At 37.6% G+C, this 699-nt stretch overlaps 2 protein-coding genes across 2 annotated transcripts in view; one reads left to right on the top strand and one right to left on the bottom strand.

Annotated features, from left to right (window-relative positions):
* The window catches only part of EMH_0042700 (uncharacterized protein), a gene marked incomplete at both ends in the record, with an annotated part of 2,286 nt that extends 1,891 nt beyond the window's left edge, over positions 1-395 (top strand). The window contains one exon of the mRNA XM_013495767.1: positions 348-395. Coding sequence (XP_013351221.1) covers positions 348-395 — 48 coding nt within the window. The remainder of the gene's footprint in view (positions 1-347) is intronic.
* A 252-nt stretch (positions 396-647) lies between these two features.
* Positions 648-699, bottom strand: part of EMH_0042690 (uncharacterized protein) — a gene marked incomplete at both ends in the record, with an annotated part of 6,350 nt that continues 6,298 nt past the window's right edge. The window contains one exon of the mRNA XM_013495766.1: positions 648-672. Within this exon, the coding sequence (XP_013351220.1) occupies positions 648-672 (25 nt within the window). The remainder of the gene's footprint in view (positions 673-699) is intronic.

Here is a 699-nt window from a genome sequence, read left to right as displayed (position 1 = left end):
ATATATATATATATATATATATATATATATATATATATATATATATATATATGTGTGTGTGTGTGTGTCTCCTCTCACCTCTGGGAGCTCTACAGCTGTCTCCGAGTCTGCTGGTGCGGGGGGCAGCGGCGCGCGGCGCTGCTGCTGCTGCTGCTGTCCCTTGACCCCACACAAGCTGTCTCCTTGCTTGCTGTATAGAAACAAACAAACCCTAAACCCTAAACCCTAAACCCTTGGTTTGTATGTATAGAAGGAAGGGTTTTGAGACACAGATGCAGATACATATCCTCAATTACACACTAAACCCTAAACCCTAAACCCTAAACCCTTGTTTTTTGTTGATGCAGACAGATAAAAAAAGAACGACACCAACTGTCTCCTTTTTTGCTTTCTAATAAAAGGAAAGAGACAGATAAAATAAAACAAAAAAAAGGAGACAGATAAATAAAAACAAGAAGAGGAGATATATAAATAAAAACAAAACGAAAAAGAAGAAGATAGAAAAATAAAAACAAAACAAACGAGGAGACAGATAAATAAAAACAAAAGAGAAGGAGACAGATAAATAAAAACAAACGAGAAGGAGACAGATAAATGAAAACAAAAGAGGAGGCAGATAAATAAAAGCGAGACAAAGTGTCTCCTCATCACAATCTGTCTCCTTGCCTCCAACTGAAGGAGACAGTTCCGCAGCAGCAA

The sequence above is a fragment of the Eimeria mitis genome, genomic scaffold, assembly GCF_000499745.2.
Source record: "Eimeria mitis Houghton genomic scaffold, Emh_scaff1741, whole genome shotgun sequence".
NCBI classification, from domain to species: Eukaryota; Apicomplexa; class Conoidasida; order Eucoccidiorida; family Eimeriidae; genus Eimeria; species Eimeria mitis.
Note: the sequence above shows the minus strand (reverse complement) of the source record. Positions and strands in the feature narration are given on the sequence as shown.